The sequence below is a fragment of the Chionomys nivalis genome, chromosome 12 (genome assembly GCF_950005125.1).
Source record: "Chionomys nivalis chromosome 12, mChiNiv1.1, whole genome shotgun sequence".
NCBI lineage: Eukaryota > Metazoa > Chordata > Mammalia > Rodentia > Cricetidae > Chionomys > Chionomys nivalis.
The window spans coordinates 49,091,014-49,109,582 of NC_080097.1; the positions used below are offsets into that span (position 1 = coordinate 49,091,014).

The following is an 18,569-nucleotide window of genomic DNA, read 5'->3' on the forward strand; positions in this document are numbered from 1 at the left end:
TTCTCTGTGGTTTTGGAGCCTGTCCTGGAACTAGCTCTTGTAGACCAGGCTGGTCTCGAACTCACAGAGATCCGCCTGCCTCTGCCTCTAGAGTGCTGGGATTAAAGGCGTGCACCACCACCACCCGGCTTTGTAAGCATTTTTATATGTGATATCTTTTCACCAAAGCATATAAAACATATAAAATCAAAAAGTCAAATCTTTATTAATACAAATAATATATTTTAAAATGACTCTGGGCTACACATGATTTTATCATGTACTAAAGATAAAAGCAACTTTGTATACTAGAGAGGTGGGTAAGCTTGCTTAGTTTCGTACAAAGAGTTAAATCTTAACGGGCATAGTGGTACCTATCTTCAATCCCATTTCTCAGGAGACAGAGGCAGATGAACATCTGTGAACTCAAGGCTAGTCTGGTCTACATAAAGAGTTTCAGGGTAGCCAGGGTTGTATAGCAAGACTCTGCCTCAAAAAAAAAAACAAAACAAACTTGACTGAACATTTTACAAACTATCTTCAATGTTTTTCAAGGTTGATAAACATTTTTATTGTATAATCTTCAGTGCAGAAAATGCAACTTCATATTTTTTAAAAAAATGACAGGACGGGTCTTTTCAGAAAACCACCGAAAACTCTGCCTTAACCCCAAGCCGAAATTCACTGAACGATCCGTCAAACTCAATAACTTAAACAGTAGTTTTTAAAAAGTCAAATACTCTAGCCCAATACCATGCAAAGATATCCTAATTCAGTACTGATATGCAGAGGAACAATGGCAGGGAAATATCAAAGTTCTCAGTTCCCCATCATGAAACTGTTTCTCTGAGAGCAGAAAACTTATACAGTACACGCAGTCCATGACATGCAGTAGCCTTGAAGTTAATGCTGTGAACCATGGCACACACAATGCAAAACATACATGTCATGTGTTGAAAACCACAGACATGGCCACCTCCCACAGGGCCACACAAGCAAGCTCTGCCAGAAAGACTTCCGATCACTCTTCCTTTTATTTCCATTCACTGTTGCTCAAGTTTTCACAGCTCCCACATTCAGTCATGTGACCCCCCCCACCTGGGGTCATGACCCTCAGGTTAAGAAGCTATGGTTTATTGAGACTGTACTCTACGGAACTGTGCAGGTTCCTTCTGTGGGACTGGGTCCCATGGCTCTCTGCTCCCTGGGACATAGAGAGCTGATGGAGATTTCCTATGTTGTGGACATGGGTGGTAGGTGTATCAGGGTTTTTCAGAGAAACATAACCAATAGAATACATGTGTATCAAAAATGAATACATGTGTATCAAAACTGGGACTTCTTAGATTGACACAGTGTGGGCTGTGTAGTCTAACAATGGCTATCAGCATACCAAAGAGGCTGAGAATCTGGTAGCTATTTAGTTGACAAGAATGTCTGTCTCAAAGTCGGGCGGTGGTGGCGCACGCCTTTAATCCCAGCACTCAGGAGGCAGAGGCAGGTGGATCTCTGTGAGTTCGAGACCAGCCTGGTCTACAAGAGCTAGTTCCAGGACAGGCTCCAAAAAACCACAGAGAAACCCTGTCTCGAAAAACCAAAAAAAAAAAAAAAAAAAAAAAAAAAAAAAAAAAAAAAAAAAAAAAAGAATGTCTGTCTCAGCAAGGCTCATCTAATGCCCAGCCTAGCGGTCAGTTTGCAAACCTCACTTTTAAGGTATACCCCAATGTAGTAGGCTCCCCAGAAAGAGAAGTTCATGAACCTTAGGAGAAACAGTTAAAACGGGACCAAACACCAAGCGTCCAAAGAGGTAAGGATGGGAATAAGGGATGTTCCCAGGGGGAAAGTCTTCAAGAATGAAGTCCTGGGTGAGGCATCACAGAAAGACAATGACTTAAGAAGAGTCTTCGTGACTTCGTGTGAGGTCTCAATACAGCCATTGTGACATCAATAGCCTGGCAGCTTAAGGAATATGAGCAGCCAGCTGACACCATGGACTCAGCCTCCTAACCTCCAGCACACAGCCCAGCCAGGGCCATGATCCTGCCCTCCATTCTGCTGCTTGTTGCCCACACCCTGGGAGCAAAAATTGGTACGTGGACTTCTCTCCCTCTGGCCAGAGCTGCTGACCCAAGTAGGGCCAGCCAGGACACCTGCTCTCTTCACCTTCCTTCACCCTACCTTCCTATGTGGTGAGCATTAACGACAAAGGAAACAGCAGACATGCCCCATGAGTTAGTTAATGGGCCACCAGGAGGTCACCTCCAGGAGCAAAGACCCCTCACCCATTCCTTTTAGGGGATACCCATCTAATCTTGGAGTTTTAGCTTGGAATTAAAATTCAACCTCACCAATACCAGTGAATGAAGAAGTGCCCAGAGCTTGGGCAAGGAAGTAGTCAAATGACTTAACTCCCTGTCCCCATTTCTATGCTTAAATACTCTGACAAAAGTCACTTAAGAGAGAAAGGGCTTCTTCTGGTTCACAGTTCAAGGGTGCATAGTCCATCATGGGTCGGAAGCCGAGGGGATGGGAACTTGGGGCAGTTGGTCATATCACACCTGCAAAGAGAAACCCAAAATCAGTGAGAGCATGCTCCTAGCTAACCCCCGTTCTCCTGTTAGACAATCCAGGTTTATTTTACAACTTCATGGTGGGGGAAATTATCCCAAAACCACAATTACAGGGACACAGTGTTGACTTGCACCAGTCTGAGCAACACCCAGACTTTCTTCGGGTGCTCTTCACACTGCCTCTGAGCAGAGACAACCTGTCTCCCAGGCCTTCAGAGTGGCCTGGGGGCACTCCATGGAACAAGGCATGGGACACCACTGGCAGAACTTGTCCCTCCGGAGTCCAATGGGAAAAGGCTCCAAGTCGCTCAAATGACTCCTCACATGGGAGCTGCTGACATTGCCGTCAGGCTTTGTGTTCTCGCTGCTTCCACGTTGGCCTCGTGGGGTGTTCCCAGGACCAAAGATGTGGAGAGTGGGACTTGTCTGCCAGTCCCATGGGGACTTTGGCGCAAAGTGGTTCTGAGAAGTCATGAATCAACTGTGGCTTGAGGATTGTGCTCTGTGCCAAGCACTCGGAGGGACGCTTCAAATATCATCATCACATCTGAGCCACAGGCTAGCCTCATGGGCAGAGTGCTTCAGACCCAGTTTAGGGATGAGATAAGAGAGATAAGCAAAGCTAAGGAGTGTCTCGAGTCATTGGACAAGGAGATCACAAACGAGCCTCTGCTGTCTGCAACTAGGGTCCTAGCGAGTTCTGTAGCTGCAGCAGAGAGAGGCCTGATGTCGGCACTCACTAGTCAGTCAAACCCCTCTTTGGGGTTAGCCTGAAACATTGGCTCCCACACACGCACATCCACATTTGTAACAAGATAAATCACATAAGGCTCAAATAGGATTTTTGAAGTTATTACATTTTAATTGTGTGTGTGTGTGTGTGGTGTATGGTGTGTGGTGTGTCTCATAGCACTCATGTGGAGGTCAGAAAGCAGCTGTGGGAATCTGCTGCTCTCCTTACATCATTTAGTTCCCCTGGGGTGGAACTCAGATGGGAAGGCTCGGCAACAGTGGCTTTACCCACCGAGCCTTCTCACTGACCCCCTCAAATTTGATTTTTATCCTGATCTTTTCATTCACATTTATATCACAAGTACCTCCTTCGCATCATTAGAAACTCCCCCACGAGCCTCATTTTCACAGCTGAGAAATAGTTCAGGGCACAGATACCATGACACCAGCTTGTCTCCCATCTGTTGCTATTATGAAACCCCGAGAAGGGAGTTTTCCCCTTAAGACAGTTCTAGCAAAGAACCCTTCAGTCAGAGGATCAAGTCCATTGATTGTTGAGTGCGACTCTCACAGGTATGGCCCATCCTCGAGACACAGCATCACCAAGACATGTATGCTGCTTTCTCTATTTGGAGCTGGTATTCTGGGGTCAGCGGCAGACAGATGCACTCCACAATCATTGTAACACAGTGGCGACACCTGAGGTTGCATAGACAACAAGGTTGGCCAGGGCAGAGGCCAGGCCAGAGGAGGCGTCACTGAAGAAGTGATTCTTGGGAGGAAGCCCAAACAACGAGAGCAAGCGGGCAGTCAAGGCGTGAACATTCCAGGCAGAGTGCTGAGAAGCAGGTGGCCTGGTTTGGTCAGGCCCCCTGACTAGGCTGCATGCCCTTAGACGAGTTACTTAGCCTGTGTCTTGGGTAGCATGACTTCAGGGTGATCACGAAAACTGTGAGTTTATCTTCTACAGCACCTAGAACAGTGCCAGATACAAGGTGAGCACCGCGAGCGTGTTTGGTGAACAAAAAGAACGGTGAGGCCCAAAGCCCCAAAGAAAATATTTATGTATTGCAGACAGCTTAAGGCTCTGGAGAAGAGCTGCTAAAGCCAGGCTTCCTTTCACGGCCCAGTAGTTCTCGTCTCTGTCCCCAGACGCCGAGTGACACAACTGTTCTACACGGACCAGATGACAATAATGAAGGCTCCTAGTGGGTCATGGCACCTTTCATGACTTCTTGGGGGTCTTGTGAACCTCTTCCTTACCCAGGACTCTGTCACATCAACACAGGCTAAGAGGTTTAAGCCACACCAATTTCTTCTCACTGGTCTGTAGGGTAGAAGTGCAGTGTGGGGATCCCAGGATGAAGGCAACGGTAGATGAGACCGTGCCCTGTCTGAGCACTGCGGGAGCACTGCCCCTGCCTGTGTGCTGACGTTGAGTGGCTTGTCTGGGCCTCTGTTTCCTTCACTGAGCCAGCTCTGTAGTATCTCTCTCTCTGCATTGACTCTCCCTCCTGTGTGTGTGTGTGTGTGTGTGTGTGTGTGTGTGTGCTTGTGTGTTCGGGGCCGTGCACATGTATATGCACATGTGTGTAAAGCCCATGGAAAACCTCAAGTGTTGTTCCTCAGGCACTGTCCACCTTGTCTTTTGTGACAGGGTGTTCCATCACTGTCCTAGAATTCACCAAGTAGGTGGGGCTGACTGGCCAGTGAACCCCCAGGGTTATGCCTATCTTTGTCTCCCCGGCACTGATGTTACAAACACACTACCATACCTGGATTTTTTTTTTACATGGGTTCTAGGGGCTCCAACTCAGGACTCTGTGCTTGCATGGTGAGAGCTTTGCCAACCTGGCCATCTCCCTACCCCTGCCTCTATTTTCTTCAGGGCCTTTGTGGTGACAGGACCATGCCGCTAGCCATTTGAGGGTCAGCAGACTAATTTCACCCCCCAAATCTGTTGCTTTGGCAGGGGAGATATTTGCCAGTCCTGTGTCATAGCTACTAGACCTGGTGTGTCCCTCTAGTCATCATATTTTTCTCCCCATGCCATGCACCGCGCCCCCGTGTCTGCGCTCTGTGCGCTGGCACCCAGTTCGCGAGCTTCAGGCAAGGGACACAGACACACACAGACAGAGAGACAGCGACACGGGTCATCCTTGAATTCCCCAAGAATGCCCCCTTTATTGTGTTCAGGGGCAGATTATATAGAGATAGCCACGCCCCAGCCAAACCCACCAGAAACCACTCTCCTGCCATCAGGAACTCCTGAAGGTCTCATGCTCAGAGCAGCTGTAGGCACTCAGATCAGGGGATTACAAGAAATTCAGGATCTGGGGTCTCACTGCTCCCAACATTTCCACACTGGAGTTGGCCTTTGAAAGTGTCTTCTTCCAGGTTCACTGTGTAGAAGCAGGCTTGGTAAAGCTGCCAGCCTGAGACCCCATGAAGAATGTAGACAGAGCCAACACCACCTTCATCCCCACCCCATCCAGAGCCATGGGCTCCTTCCTATCCTATCACAGTGGGGAAACCTTGGTGTCCTGGCCTTAGAACATCCCCAGGGATTTCTCTTCCCAAGCTAGACCCAGCCTGTCCCGACAGAGGCTGACGGAGGATCTGTTTTTCCCTTTGGTTTTGCCTCCCTGCAGAATGTGGTACGAGACCCCTGTATGACAGCAGAACTCGCCACTCCAGGATCATAGGAGGGCAGGAGGCTGAGGTGGGTGAGTTTCCATGGCAGGTGAGCATTCAAGAGAAGAGACATCATTTCTGTGGTGGCTCCATTCTCAGCAAGTGGTGGATCATCACCGTGGCTCACTGCTTTTATGATGATGAGATTTCGTAAGTATTGAGGGCCCAGGTCATCCCGGGGTGGCACGTTCTCAGCCACACACAGGCTGTGAGAAGGAGTACAATTACCTCCTGGGCAGACAGAAATGGCTCCCTTCCTCCCCAGTATCAGTCTGGACACCAAAGCAACTGACCTGAGACAGTGCCTGTGGGCACCCCCTGTCCCTTTTAGGGACACCTGCAGCTGACAGAGTCAGATGGCTTGGCCCCTTACCTCTCCTAAGGCATTCAAGTGCTTCTAGAAGGAAGTTCTAACACTTCCCATCTGGCCTCTTTGGCTGTCTGTTGCCCCCTTCTTGGTTCTTATGGAGACTGATTTGTCCTAGGCCATCCGTGGGCACCTAGGATTGCCTGGCAATTACCCACGCACCAAGGTCTTTGCCTGGGCTTTTCTTCGATACTGATTCATTTGACTCTACAACGACCTCTGAAAGGAGGTAAAAGAAATCACTATGTTGTAGGTAGGAAAACCAAGGTCTGATAAATGTATATAGCTTGCCCAAGCACATACATGCACAGTAGGCAAAGGCAGGGAGGAAAGTCTGGCTTTTGCCTTCAGCTCATTTAGAAAGTTAAGAAAACTGCAGAAAAAGAAGGCATAGCCTGTAATCCCAACTACTGGAAACCCAAGGCAAGAGGACCACTCACTTGAGGCCAGCTAGGGCAGCTAAGTGAGAGAAGCCTTGTCTCAAAATAATAAATTAAGATACAGAATGGGATGTGGGACGGCACAGCGGTTGTGTTTTTGCCAAACATGTTTGATCTCAGGGGTTCTATCTCCAGACCCACCAAAGCCAAGCATGCTAGCTCACACTCTTGAAGGAGACTTGGAGACTGGTTAGGAGAACTAAAGAGTCTCTGGCCATCTCACCTGACTGTTGCTTTGCTCAGGAAGTTCTATGTGGCCAGTGGAAGCTCCAGGTGAAACTCTGGTCCTCATTTGTAAATGGTCGGCAGATCTAATGACATCAACAGTGATTGCTGATTTCTGTGACACCACCTTGCCACTCTGACAGGAACTCAAACAGGGCTGGATCCAGAGGCAGGAGCTGATGCAGAAGCCATGGAGAGTGCAGCTTACTGGCTTGCTCCTCATGGCTTGTTCAACCTGCTTTCTTACAGAACCTAGGACCAGCCCAGAGATGACACCACCTATAATGGGCTTGTCCCTCCCCTATCAATAATTAAGAAAATGCTTTGTAGGCTTGCCTACAGCCTGATCTTATGAAAGCATTTCTTAATTGAGGTTCCTGCCTCTGGATGACTTTTGCTTGTTATTAAGTTGACATAAAACTAGGCAACAGAGTGGGGGGTGGGGAATCTTCAGAGAGCCCACAACTGAAATCTGTTTCTGCTCTGTTACACACTGGTATCTCATTCAGGTCTGGAAACATGAAGGTCACAAGTCTACTCCCTGTGTTACTGTCTGAATGTGCATGTCACTCACAGGTTTATGTGTTCAAATACTTGGTCTCCAGGCTGTAGTGTTGTATCAGGAGGTTGGGGAACCTTTAGGTGATTGGAGAGTAAATGAAAGAAGTATGTCACTGGGTGGTGGACCTTGATAACTCAGCCCAGTTCCAGCCACGGTCTCATCTGCTCCTGTTTAATACAAATATAAGCACATAGCCTCACCCTCCCATGCCATGCCTTCTCTGTCATAGTGGGCCAAAATTTTTTTTAATTAATTTCATTGAGCTATACATTTTTCTCTGCTCACCTCCCTTCCTTTCCCTGCCTTTTAAACCCTCTCCCATGGTCCCCACTTACCAATTTACTCAGAAGATCTTGTCTTTTTCTACTTTCCATGTAGATTATATCCATGTATGTCTCTCTTAGGGTCCTCAGTGTTGTCTAGTTTCTCTGGGATTGTGAATTGTAGGCTGCTTTTCTTTGATTTATGTCTAAAAGTCACTTATGAGTGAGTACATTTGATATTTGTCTTTCTGGATCTGGGTTACCTCACTCAATATGATGTTTTCTAGATCTATCCATTTGCCTGCAAATTTCAAAATGCCATTATTTTGGGGCTGGAGAGATGGCTCAGTGGTTAAGAGCATTGCCTGCTCTTCCAAAGGTCCTGAGTTCAATTCCCAGCAACCACATGGTGGCTCACAACCATCTGTAAAGAGTCTGCCGCCCTCTTCTGGCCTTCAGGCATACACACAGACAGAATATTGTATACATAATAAATAAATAAATAAATATTTTTTTTAAAATGCCATTTTTTTCTGCTGTGTAGTACTCCATTGTGTAAATGTACCACATTTTCCTTATCCATTCTTGAGTCAAGGGGCAATTAGGTTGTTTCCAGGTTCTGGCTATGACAAACAATGCTGCTATGAACATAGCTGAGCACATGTCCTTGTGGCATGATTGAGCATCCTTTGGGTATATACCAAAAAGTGGTATTACTGAGTCTTGAAGACGGTTGTTTCCTAATTTTCTGAGAAATTGCCATTCTGATATCCAAAGGGGCTGTACCAATTTACACTCCCACCAGCAATGCAGGAGTGTTCCCTTTACCCCACATCCTCTCCAGCATAAGTTGTCATCAGTGTTTTGATCTTGGCCATTCTTACAGGTGTAAAATGGAATCTCGGAGTTGTTTTGACTTGAATTTCTCTGATGGCTAAGGATGTTGAGCATTTCCTTAAATGTTTTTCAGTCATTTTATATTCCTCTGTTGGGAGTTCTCTGTTTGGGTCTGTAATCCATTTTTTATTGGATTATTTGTTCTTTTGATGACCAATTTCTTGAGTTCTTTGTATATTTTGGAGATCAGACCTCTGTCTGATGTGGGGTTAGTGAAGAGCTTTCCCCATTCTGTAGGCTGTCATTTTGTTGACCGTGTCCTTTGCTTTACAGAAGCTTTTCAGTTTCAGGAGGTCCCATTTATTGTTTCTCTCAGTGTCTGTGCTACTGAGGTTATATTTAGGAAGTGGTCTCCTGTGCCAAAGCATTCAAGTATACTTCCCACTTTCTCTTCTATGAGGTTCAGTATGGTTGGCTTTATGTTGAGGTCTTTGATCCGTTTGAACTTGAGTTTGTGCATGGTGATAGATATGGATCTATTTTCATTCTTCTACATGTTGATATCCAGTTATGACAGTACCATTTGTTAAATATGCTTTCTTTTTTCCATGCATGATATTTTTTGCATCTTTGTCAGAAATCAGATGTTTGTAGGTGTGTGGATTAATATCTGGGTCTTCTATTCAGTTCCATTGGTCCTCCTATCTGTTTTTCTGCCAATGCGAGGCTGTTTGCAATACTGTAGCTCTGTAGTAGAGTTTGAAGTCAGGGATTGTGATCCAAATCTTAAACTGAGACCAAATCAGCTTCCCCTCTAATAGTTTCATGTCAAATACTTGATCACAACAACAAGGAAAGTAGATAACATGCTCTTTCTGCATTCTTTCAGTCTTTAAACCTGCTGAGCAGCTGCCCCAGTAGGACAAGGCCTTGAAGGCTTCTAGAACTACAATGGGTGTAGAGGTTTTGGGCCCCTTGCCTTCTGTTCATTCAGGCTTCCTTTCTTCTTCTTCCTTCCCTCTTGTTCTGTGTCCCCAGCCCAAGAGAACTGACTGTCAAAGTGGGAACTAATGACTTAGCTGCCTCACCCGTGGAAATACAGGTCGCCAACATAATTCGCCACAAAAACTTTAAAAGAATCAACATGGACAATGATATTGCCTTGTTGCTGCTGGCCAGCCCTATCCATTTCAACGACCTGACAGTGCCCATCTGCCTGCCTCTCCATCCCGCCCCTTCCAGCTGGCATGAATGTTGGGTGGCAGGATGGGGCATAATCAACTCAGGTATGTGACTGCCCAGGGCCTCGTGGGAACTACAGGATCTGGGGGAGGTGAGAGATAGGACACGAAAGATGAGAGGGTGTGGAGAGGCTTTCTGGAAATCTCCACAGCCTAAGCTCTTGGGAGCCTCAGTTCAGTCTCCTCTGGGTGCTAGAGAGATGCTGTGGCTGAGATGCCAGCTCTGGACCAATCCCTGGGTGTGGTCAGTCAACACAGAGTGGGATTTCAACCACCGTAGTTGTCCAAAGGCCCCTGTGTTCTACCTTAGTTCTTACATAGTAATGTCTCTTACCTGGTTCCTACAGGTTTTCATGATGCACAACCCAGGGCTAGGCTTCTAATGCTACTCAAGCATTGCCCAACCACTCTTAGAAGTTAATGTTATCATTTGCGACAGGTCAGGCTGTTACTTAGAATAGGAAACATGTGGAGCAGGAATGTGAGTAAATCCCCACTTGACTGTCCCTATAAGAACCTCCCCCCCCAAAGTCAAGCAGTGAGAAGGAGATCCGAACCACACAGCCTACAGCTGAAGCAAGCCTCAGTCCCATGACGATGCCTCCCGTGAACTGAGCCTGGAATTTGGCTTCTCTCAGCAGCTTAGCAGAGGGAGACAGGTAGAACATGGCTGCTGGTTCCAGACAAGACTTAGAAGTATGGAAGGAGGTAGATGGTGACCTACAAGGTTATAGCCCTCTAGAAAGGAAGCAGCTATGAATTTGTGTGGTAAAAGTTGAAACATTCAGGCAAATTCCTGCTACTGGAGGCCAAGACGCTAGTTCCTGTCACCCCTTCTGTTCTATAAATTTTTGTGTGGGATCAAAATATCTCCCAGAAACATGTGAGAAGAAAGGGTTATTTTGTCTCAGGGTTTCAGGAATCTTGGTCCATTTTGGGGGGAAGGCTGGGCACAGCAGCTCTGAGCCCAGGGGTGATAGGTAGCATGGGGCACAGGCTGTTCACACTCCCATAAGCCCAGGGAGCAGAGAACAGGACAGAACCGGGGAAGCAAGAATCACCTTCAAAGGCCTGATCTGAGAGACCTACTTCTGTCAGCTAGGCCCAGCCCCGTAAAGGTTCCACAGCCTCCAAACAGCCCCATCTGCTGAGAAACAAATGTTCAGAACATGGGTCTACTCTGAGAGACAGTTAAAATTTAAACTGTGCACCTCCTAAAGATCCAGCCAGGAGCTAGAGATGGTTCAGTGGGTAAGTTACATACCGCTCTTGCAGGGTGAGGGGTGGGGAGGAGGGTTGAATTCAGTTCCCAGCACCTGTTCTGTGAGGTTCACAACCGCCTGGAACTTCAGCTCTGGGGGATCTGATGCCCTCTTCTGGTCCCTGTGGGCACTCACTCTCTTGTGCTTGTGCACACACAGATACAGATACATATGTACATACACACACACACATATATAACATATAACACAATAGCACACAAACATACACACACACATATATATATGTATATATATATATTTATATGTTTAGATCTTTGCAAAAGACAATCCAGCCAATCTATCAGTGCTGGAAATCATAATCATAATTTTTTTCACTGTGGTACAACCAGAGACGTTGACTAGGAATGGAGGGCTGTACTCACGCAATAAATGATAGGGATAGGAGTTTCAGGGAACACTAGTGTGTTTCCTGGGGTTGTCAAATCCTGGAGCTGGGTGGAGATGGTCCGGAAGAGGACTCAGCTTCTAAATGAGAGGAGGCAGAAGGCAGGGTTAAGTAGAACAGCCTAGGGGATGATAAATAAAGTTCAGGTATAGGCTAGCCAAAGGCTGTGGATACTGAGTCTATGATTAGCATGAAGGAGAGCGTTTTGGGCTGGTGCAGAAAGGTATGTGGCTCTCTCCGGGCCAAATCAGCTTCATTGTCTGCATAAGGACCCCCCCACACCTGGTGGCTTTCCCAATGTGCTTTCTCTCTATGCCAGCCGACAAATTATCTATGACAACTGACCTGATGAAGGTGCCAATGCGTATTACGGACTGGAAGGAATGCACGGAGGTGTTTCCAATGCTGACCAATAACATGCTGTGTGCTGCATATGATAATGAGAGCTATGATGCCTGCCAGGTAACGAGGGGCAGCGGCCCCTCCCTCAACCTGCAGCCCGTAGGTGTTTTCCTTGCAAGAGTGTCTCCCTCCCCTGGGAATAGATTAAGATTCTAGACTGCAGGCTCCGGGAAGGGCTCAGTCAGTAGAGCAAGCATGAGGACCTGAGTGTGGTCCCCCAAACCCATGGAAAAGAAGTCAGACATGGCCACATACACTTCTATTCTCAGCATGGAGAAGGTAAGAGACTCCCTGGGATTCTCAGGCCAGCCAACCTAACAAGCAACTCCAGGCTACTGAGAGAACGACCTAACTCAAAGCAAAACAAACAAACAAAACCAAGCAAAATAAACTGAAACCAAAACAAAAAGTCCAACAGTAGTTAGTGGACGTGACGTCTGAGAGACTAGAGCTGCAGTTGTTCTCCGTCCTCCGCACACGCGCGAGCCTATGTGTACACTCAGAAGTACTTATATGCACGCACACGCACACGTATGTACACACACAGACACGGTCTGAAAAACACATGGACATGAGGGCCTTGAGCCACAGGGACTCGGAGTCTTTGGGTGAAGGCTGCGTACACAGTAAGTCCTGACACTGTTGACGCCCACCTGGGGGTCAGCACGCAACAAATCCACAGTCGATTTCAGGTCTTCAGGGACAATAAGCCCACAGGACTCCACCATTCTTCCCACCTGTCTCTGCCTCTCTGGCACTGGGGTTGCAGACTTAGGCCACCATGCCTCGCATTATGGGAGTTGAAGTCTTGTCCCTGACACAGCGCTCCCCACAGCGTGCATGTGCTTTCTTCTCTGCCCTTTCCAGAGCCCGCTTTGAAAAAACTCACATCCCTGAACCACTTTTCCTTCTGCCTATCTTTTGAACTCTCTCTGGAGTTTCTTTCTCATCAAGTCCTCTTTCCTGGACCCTGCACACTGCTGGCCTTAGATGGTGCCCCCTATGACTCCATAAGGTACTCGTAAGCAGGACATCTCTCCCACAGGGCCAGGATGAAGTAGTTACCTTGGTCAGTGGTAACAAAATTTATTTGACAAATTTGAGTAGGCTAAGTCAATGGAGCTGTGCCTGGCCTCAATGGACAACTTAAAGTGGATTTAATATTGCGCTGTGTTCTCTGCCCACAGGGAGACAGTGGGGGACCTCTTGTCTGCAATGCAGAGCCTGGCAGCAGGTGGTACCAGGTGGGCATCATCAGCTGGGGCAGGAGCTGTGGACAAAAAGGCTCCCCAGGAATATACACCGTGCTGTTGAACTATACCCAGTGGATTGAGAAAATAGCCCAGACAGAGGGGAAGCCCCTGGATAGTGAACATTGGAGGGTCTCTGTCAAGAAGAAAGCCAGAAATCACAGCCAATTCTCCAAATGTCCAGCATTGAGCCATCCCCAAAGTTGGCTTCTGCCTTATCTTCTGTCCTGTGTGTTACTCAGAGCCCTGTCCAACTGGGAATAAAGAGATGCAGTCTCTAACCCCTGGCGTGTATGTGAGACCGTGCTTTGGGGTTGGCTACAATTCTGAGCTGACATCAAGAAGCTTGGGGTGAGGACAGAAAGAGGAGGACCCCAAAGACAGGCTAGAGCCCTGGTTCAGGGACTGAATGCAGATACCGCCAGATGGAATATACTAGTGACAGCTCACTCTGATGAACCTGGTTTTCACTCTTGGTCACCTGTCAGGTTCAAGGTAACTTCTGGTGGGAGAGACCTCCTCTAGCTACAACAAATTTCTCGATTTGTTCAGATAGTAACTGAGACTTTTCATTCTGAAGTCTCTTCCTACCCATCACCTTTGAGGCTGGAGAAATGGCTCAGCAGTGTAAAGTGAACCCACGTGAGTTTGTTAAAAAAAAGATCTCAAGAATTTATTTAGATATAAAATAAGGATATTTTGGTATAAAGTGGGGATAAACACTGGTACAGAATAGATTAGATGCCACCACGATCCAGCTGCTGTTGTCTGCAGTTCTGTCTAGGGGAGCTGGGGTTCAGCCACCCAAGGGAGAAAGGGAGAGAACATGACTCCTCCTCCTTGGTTTTTAAGTGGTCATAGACTCAGGTAAGACCATGCCCTAAGGATTGCTTCCCAAAGGTCTTTGGCTAAATGGATCAAAATCCCAAAAAATTCCCCCTTTTTTTCTAAATAAGAAGGTTCTAATCCTAACACAAAACTATCTACAATGAGAACAACTATCAAGTATCGTGCAGAAGAAAGGAAAGGTAATAACATAAGCAAAGCTGAAGTTACAACCAACAAGGACAACATCAAGCAAGAAACACATTCTAAATGTCCAAGCCATAGGTAATTGGTAAATTGCAGAGATCATTCCAATAGCTGTCCTATCCTGGAAAGTCTAAGTCTTGTACCTAAAATGTCTTTACTAAGATATGGGAGGATAGTAACTATGACTGACTAATCTTCAACCCCATCAAAGACCTGAGATTGCTGGAACCCACAATACTGCACACTGAATGCACAGCTGACAGACCAATAGGCAGATCCACGGGAAGTGTATACGTCCATGTCCACATGGAGTAACTTGTTTTGCAGAACTGCAGGAACACTTGTCTTCTAGAAAAGTTGCTGTTGTATCTGTGGAAACCTTGTGAGGCCATGATTCTTCCCTTTGAAACTGGATTCATTCCCAAAACACTCAGCAGTGTGACTTTTGCACGGGCAACAGAGTGACCCTGCTCTATTCCTCCACACCATGAGGCCTTGGAGCAATGGCATTAACTCCTTGTTCACATTCGTTAATCGAAATCCCTGAATGTGGATGGCTCAATTCCAAGTGCTGGAGGCCTGTCTGAGTAAAAAGGAGAGTGAGCTGAGCACCGGCATCCATTGCTGCTTCCTCACAGCGGATGCCATGAGACCAGCTGCCTCCCACTCCTCCTGCCCCCGTGCCTGGTCGCCGAGATAACTGTGCCCTTAAACTCTGAGCCAGAATAATCCCTCCCTAAGCCGCTTTCTGTTAGATCTTCTGTACCAGCGCAGGGGTCTTTAAAAATGCCATTAAGGTGAAATGAGGGCACGAAGGAGACCAAGTCCAGTGTGGCTTTTGTCCTTAAAGAGGAAATCTGGACCCAGACAGGGACAGAGGGAAGACCAAAAGCTCAGATTTGGAGGAGTGAATTTGCAGTTGAAGCCCCAATTTAAGAGTTTAGGATGAATTATGACCCTACCCCCAAGGTCATCCCCCAGCCTGCCTGCCCAGCTGACTGGCAGCAAGAGGACGGTGCTGAGAACTGAGGATTCTCTAGACCATAGGTTCATGGCACTGTTCCCTTTGCCCACACTGCAATGTCACCATCCCCAAAACATGTCATCGTGATAGTCTCCTGGCCTCTCAGGTGCCCAGGAGAGAAAGCATGGGACAACTGTTCAGTGTGAAGCCAGAAGCACTCCCTGCAGAGTGTCCCCACTTAGGAGCTGATCTTGAACAAGTATCTTATTTTACTGAGTTCCCGAGTCCCAAAAATAGAATGCATACTCCTATCTGCTAACCTGCTATACCATGGCAGAGATCACATGGGACCTTGCATGTGTGTGTGTGTGTGTGTGTGTGTGTGTTGTGATGAATATTAATGATGGTAGTCTTTTAGTTTGGGCCATGAATTATCTGTTGAGCTTCTGTTTTGGTAAGGCAAGAATAGAGTTATACACAGTAAAACTGCCCACGAGATGGCATAGGCTACCCGCAGTTGCAGCAAACAGTAAATGCCTAGAGAAAACATATTTGATGGTTGTGAGTCAGTCATCAAACATTTGCTGAATCAGGTCCACCTGTGCCAGCCACCTGGATGAAGCCGGGAGCAGGATGCTTGCCCTCCATGTTGCTGGGGGGACAGACATATTGCAAAAATGCCACTGCAGGTGACAGGTAGAGACAGCGCAGGAGAGGGGAGAAAGGCTGCGCCTGGGCTGGGCAACTCCTTTGTAGTAGTTCTTAGAGAGAGCTCACAAAGAGAGGGGAGTCTGGGGGGAAGTTAAGGACAGACTAGGCCAACAAGCCACTGAGACCAGCCTGGCGGAGCTGTCATTTCCAAAAGAGGCCACGAGATGGCAGAGTGGTTCAAGACAGGCGGTCTTCACCAGCCTGCTCGGGAAGAACTTTGGTTCTTCTCAATGAGAACTTGAACGTGCTTCTCTCTGAGTGACAGGACACCCAAGGGGTGACAGACCTGCCCTGAAGTAAGAAAGGAATTAGGAGGTCCTATGGTATGCCAGGCAACTGCTGGGAGCTTTGTAGCAGCTTCCGCTCAATCCCACAAGCCAGGGCCGGCCTGCTCCGTTGTGGTTGAACTGCATCTCAGCTGGCGTCATCCTTAAAGCAGAGGTTTCTCTCTGCTTTCAGAGGGATACTGCCCCTGGAGGTTGAAGTCCTGGTGTATGGGGCCAGGCCCAGCAAGCGCCCAAATTTTTCACCTCTGGGTTGACCTCAATGCCCTTGATCTCAAGCCTGTGTCCATTCAGAAAGTGTCTCAGATAAGCAAAGAAAAGAAAGCCAGCACGCTACAGCCAGGAAAGAGCAGGAGCATGGCGGCCAGAAGCTCGTTCTCAGCAAGTCTGTGAGCTGGGTGCTCCTTTCCTGTAGGATAGAGAGGTTAACACAGCCTGGCCCCAGCCTTGTGCTGGTGAGATGGAGTATCACAGTAACCTCCAGGCATCCCAGATCCTCAGAGGCACATGGCTCTGAGAGGAACTGTCAGGTCAGAGTCACCACAAGGTTGGCGTGGAGTAGAGAACATAAGGCCTCCACGTACCGGCAAGGCTGCAGCAGAGGCACCAAAAGAAAATCCAGGCTCCTAGGATACAGGGCCTGCTGTTCTGCTCACCACCACTTGGTGGCAGTCACGAACTGTGGGTCTTAGAGGTTTTTGTTGGTCTTGTTTTGTTGTTCATGGCTTGGGGTTTCTTAGTTTTGTCTTTAAATGGGTGTTAACTATGTTGCTTGCTCTGGCCTTGAACTTGGCTCTTTCAACCTCTGGAAGGCTGAACCACGATGTCCCAGCTAACTGCTGTGTTTCAAAAAAATAAAGGAAAGAAAAATGCCAAGGTGTTCTGGGTCCTGTGACTTGTGCTGGGAATGCTGATGTAGCTTCCAGGACTCTCCCAGTGGGAACCCCTTTGGTGTCTGGGCACAGCTACCCAACCCTGCTCCCCACTGTGGAGTCAGGTTTCCTGCGGTTCCCCACCTGCCTGCCTTCCACTTCCCTGCCTGCCTCATGAGAACACAGGGACCCTAGCTGGATGGGGATGAGGTATTGAGGTTCCTCCGCATACCCTTCCCCAGATGCAGTTCCCAGCCCGTGTATGTGCAGGCTACACAGAGCGCTTCAAAGAAGAGTGTGGGTATGCGTGTGTGCATATGTGCGCGACCATGTATGAAGTGAGGGGAGCCAGGCGGTAGGAGTGTGGACTCAGTTTTCCTCTCTCTGTCACATCCGGGCCATTAAATCACGGCGATTCCTACTAACACCTTTTCCTTCTAAGGCCCCCACAGGCAGAAATGACCCTGCCGTCTCCCAGAGCCATCTTAAAGGCCTTGCTCTTGTCACTGTTTGGTAGTGTCTTCTTATTTCAGAGCATGTGTCCCAGATCCTGAGAGTGAGGGCTTGGGACACCATCCTTCTGGGGGGCAGGGGGGGGGAGCGGTGGGAGGATATCCTTTAGAAGTCATCTGTGCTCAACAAGTGGTAAAGGTCATGCCTCCTAGCCGAAGGTCAAGAAGTACAGGAAGCAGTCGGGACACTCCGGGCTTCTCCCTGACCCCTTCTAGCTGCTTGCCCTGGGAAAGGGAGCGCACCTTGGCTTTAAGAATTGCTCACACACTCCCTCTTTCCCTCCTTCCTTGTGCTGCTTTAAGTCAGACGGAGTGGTCCGTGTGTCCATTTCTGTATGAGTAAGCAGAAGATAGGCAGGTGGCTCCTAGTTTCTGTCTTGGGGTAACTCAACACCAGCCAATTTTTTCGTCTGTACATGGGGTGCAGTCAGCGGTATGAACTGAGGGTCACTGTGTCCCTGAAGACTGAGGATAAGCAGTCCTGTGGCTGTACTGGAGCACCTTGTCCCACAAAGGGACTTCCTCTTCCAGGCAATGCTGGCATCTGAGTCCAGGGTATGAGCTATGAGGAACAGCGGGGTTGGGAGATGGAGCAGGGTCCTCTTGTCTGCACTGACCTAGTGTTCTTGAGTTTTGAGTTGGGACCTGCTGTCCTCGCTATGATGCCCTTGGCATGGCCTGTACCAACCAACCATTTCTCAGAGTAGGACCTTTGAGAAGCCCCTGCCTTCTGGTGCTCCTGCCCAAAGGGATCGATGAACAATAGACCATCACCCTTCATCAAATAGCAGCTAGACAAGGCCGCTAGGTATTGAGAATGCTTCAAAAGATGTTGAGGTCCCTGAGGAGATAGCTGCATACCCTGCCTACCTCGGCGAGGCTTAACAACCTCACTTCAAGAGACAGCTCCTCACATCTTGCAGGGAAGGGCAGCAGGAGCCATTGGTCATAAAGAACCTCTTGG

The 18,569-nt window shown here is 48.0% G+C and overlaps 1 protein-coding gene across 1 annotated transcript; it reads left to right on the forward strand.

The window, feature by feature from the left end:
* The first annotated feature begins 2,013 nt into the window (after window positions 1-2,013).
* Window positions 2,014-13,494, forward strand: Prss55 (serine protease 55). The gene is made up of 5 exons (XM_057786774.1): window positions 2,014-2,068; window positions 5,933-6,125; window positions 9,708-9,955; window positions 11,898-12,040; window positions 13,168-13,494. Exons 1-5 carry the CDS (start codon window positions 2,014-2,016, stop codon window positions 13,492-13,494), a joined length of 966 nt encoding a protein of 321 aa, XP_057642757.1.
* The last annotated feature ends 5,075 nt before the right edge of the window (window positions 13,495-18,569 follow it).